At 36.0% G+C, this 3,103-nt stretch overlaps 1 protein-coding gene across 1 annotated transcript in view; it reads left to right on the top strand.

The window, feature by feature from the left end:
- The window catches only part of FANCM (Fanconi anemia, complementation group M), an 83,471-nt gene that overhangs the window by 16,689 nt on the left and 63,679 nt on the right, over positions 1-3,103 (top strand). The window contains exon 4 of the mRNA XM_011996239.1: positions 915-1,073. Coding sequence (XP_011851629.1) covers positions 915-1,073 — 159 coding nt within the window. The remainder of the gene's footprint in view (positions 1-914; positions 1,074-3,103) is intronic.

Genomic DNA, 3,103 nt, shown 5'->3' on the forward strand with positions numbered 1-3,103 from the left:
CCTGTAATCCCAGCACTTTGGGAGGCCAAGGTGGGTGAATCATGAGGTCAAGAGTTCGAGACCGGCCTGACCAACATGGTGAAACCCCATCTCTACTAAAAACACAAAAAATTAGCTGGGCATAGTTGCAAGCGCCTGTAATCCCAGCTACTGGGGAGGCTGAGGCAGGAGAATCACTTGAACCCAGGAGGCAGAGGGTGCAGTAAGCCGAGATCATGCCACTGTGCTCCAGCCTGGGTGACAGAGTGAGAGTTCGTCTCAAAAAACAACAACAACAACAACAACAACTACTTTTAATTTTTAGATACTCTCAGGATCCTCTTTCTTTGTTTTGTTTTGTTTTTTTTTTCTTTTTAATTGTTAATCGCACTGTCAGTACCATAGTCTTCTGGTACAGTAGTTGTTTACACTAACAGATTATATGTTTTTTCTCCAGTTTCCTAATTTTACAATGAAGTCTCTTTATAAGCTTTGGGTACATGAAATTTAGCCCTGGAAATGTATTCACATCATATATGTTGATTTAAATGGAAAATATTCTACTAATTTATCAATAATTGATTTAGTATTGCTAATTTGAAATTTTTGTCTGAGTCTTTATAAAGACTGTATTTGGAAAGTACCAAACTACATTTGAGGAACTTTTTGGACATTTACAGTATTCTTATTTCTCAGATGCTTTGCTTGAAGGTCTGTGTGGGGAAAAGATGTTTCGGAAGCACTTTTCACCTGTTGTACTACTTCTGATGTACTTTTCTTATAGGCTTGTCTTCTTTCTTTTTTGGTATTTAATGATATAAATTTCTGGTGCTTCTTTCAAAATTTTACTGCTATTTTATTTCTGTTAGTGACTTAAACTAAAAAATTTTAACATGTAATGTAATTTATAATCATACTTAATTGATTTCGCATAGGCTGTGCAACAAGTTATTACTAACCTGCTAATTGGGCAGATAGAGCTTCGTTCTGAAGATTCTCCAGATATTTTGGCATATTCTTATGAAAGAAAAATTGAAAAGCTTATTGTTCCACTTGGTGAAGAACTTGCAGCCATCCAAAAGACCTATATCCAGGTAAGCCATTTTTATGACATTTAGGATTTCATAAATAAACTGGTAATTTAATTATTTCAGCTAACAGGATTTGGATATGATAATATACTTATTTTTATATAATTGATATGTTGAAAAAATTCTTTGAAGTTAAAATTTTTGGAATGAGCACCGTGTTTTGTATTTACTAGCAAACTATTATTGAAAGGGAAAATACAAAAGACAGGCCATTTGTAAAGCAAATAATAGCCTTACATGGTTTTGCATTTTTTTAAGTAAACCTTTTAACTGGAATATAGAATATGCGCATACATACACACACACACAAACAGCGAAAGTAGACAAAGCTCAGTGAATTTTCACAAAGTGCACACACCCGTAACACGAACACGTGCTGAGATTCAGCCAGAAGTTTCTTTGTTTTCTTTTTGTTTTTTTTTTTGTTCGGTTCAGCTCACTCACTGCAGCTTCCACCTGCCCGGTTCAAGCGATTCTCCTCAGCCTCCCAAGTAGCTGGGATTACAGGCGCATGCTACCACATCTGGCTAATTTTTCTATTTTTTAATAGAGACGAGGTTTTGCTTTGTTGGCCAAGTTGGTCTTGAACTCCTGACCTCAAGTGATTCTCCTGCTTTGATCTCCCAAAGTGCTGGGATTACAGGTGTAAGCCACCATGTGCCCGGTCCTCAGAGGTTTCTTTGTAATGAAATATATTTTCACTATTGTCCTCCCTGATCCTTTATACAGCAGTGCTTTGCAACTGGGAATTATTTCACCTACCTGGCAACATTTGGGAATGACTTGACACATTTTTGGTTCTTACAACAACAACAACAACAACAAAAAGACAGGATAGAAGGGGAAGGCAAGAGGTGAAATGTGGAGTTATTATTGACATCTAGTATGTGGAGGCCAGGAAGCAGCTAAACATCCTACAATGGATAGGACAGCAACCCCACAACAAAGAATTGTCTGGCCCAAATGTCAATGTTATAGCTGTTGAGGACCTGCTTAGACAATTGTCATTTTCACTGGGAGAAATTTGAGGTAACACATTGTTTTTCTGCAGTTCATACTTAGTGTCATGGTAGAACAACATGTTTTCACATTTTCATTGCCATGGATTAAAGATGGTTACAGGAATAGATAACCAAAAAGTTATCTGTCACTTAATCTATAATAAGTCTTTCTTAAGAGACATTTTGTAGTAATACAGCTTGTTTTTTGTTTTTAAATTATTTGCATTATTGAGTTAAGATGTGGCAAAGTCTTTTTGTAATCGTCTCTTTGATATTAGTGCATTTTTAATTGAAAATCATTCCATTTATAACAACGTAAATATGATAATTCTTATAATCATATACAAATGTAATTTAATTTTGTTGGTATTTTTAGAGTGCCTTATTAGGCAGTATGATCAACAAAGTTGGAAGAGAGGAAAATACTGTATTAAACTAGCCATAGTCTAGAAAATACAAATTAGGCAAAAATTTAAACAATTACATGCTGCTATAATAGGTCTTCATCTATCGGTCTCCTTTTGTGCCATTAAGCTCATTTCTGCCTCAGGACTTTTTTGTTTGCTGACTTCTCTCTCCGGAATCCTTTGTCCTTAGAACCTCACATGGTAGACATACCTCATCATTCACATGTAAACTCAAATGTTCGCTCCTCAAAGAGAGAGTCTTTGTTCACCTTATTTAATAATGATCCCTTTCCTCTCAAAGACTCTACAGCATTATTGTGTTTTAGATTCTTAAATGCATTTGTTATAATCCAAATGATCTGCTTTCTTTGTTCGCCTCTTTATTCTTTGGTTCTCTCCTTTGGAATGGAAATTATATGGGAGCAGTGACTTTATTTGTCTTAGCCACACTGTCCCCAGTGTTTTAATTTAATTTAACTTAATTTAGGAGAGCTAAGTAATTAAACATGAGGCCAAAGTACGTAAGAAAGTGGCAGTCTTTTATTGCAAATATGCACACACTCTTGAGCGAGGTTCTCTGGTCCTCAGGTGTGGGGGGCCAGGGAAGTCGCACCCGTCCTCTTGG

The sequence above is a fragment of the Mandrillus leucophaeus genome, unplaced genomic scaffold (assembly GCF_000951045.1).
Source record: "Mandrillus leucophaeus isolate KB7577 unplaced genomic scaffold, Mleu.le_1.0 Scaffold505, whole genome shotgun sequence".
Lineage (NCBI taxonomy): Eukaryota > Metazoa > Chordata > Mammalia > Primates > Cercopithecidae > Mandrillus > Mandrillus leucophaeus.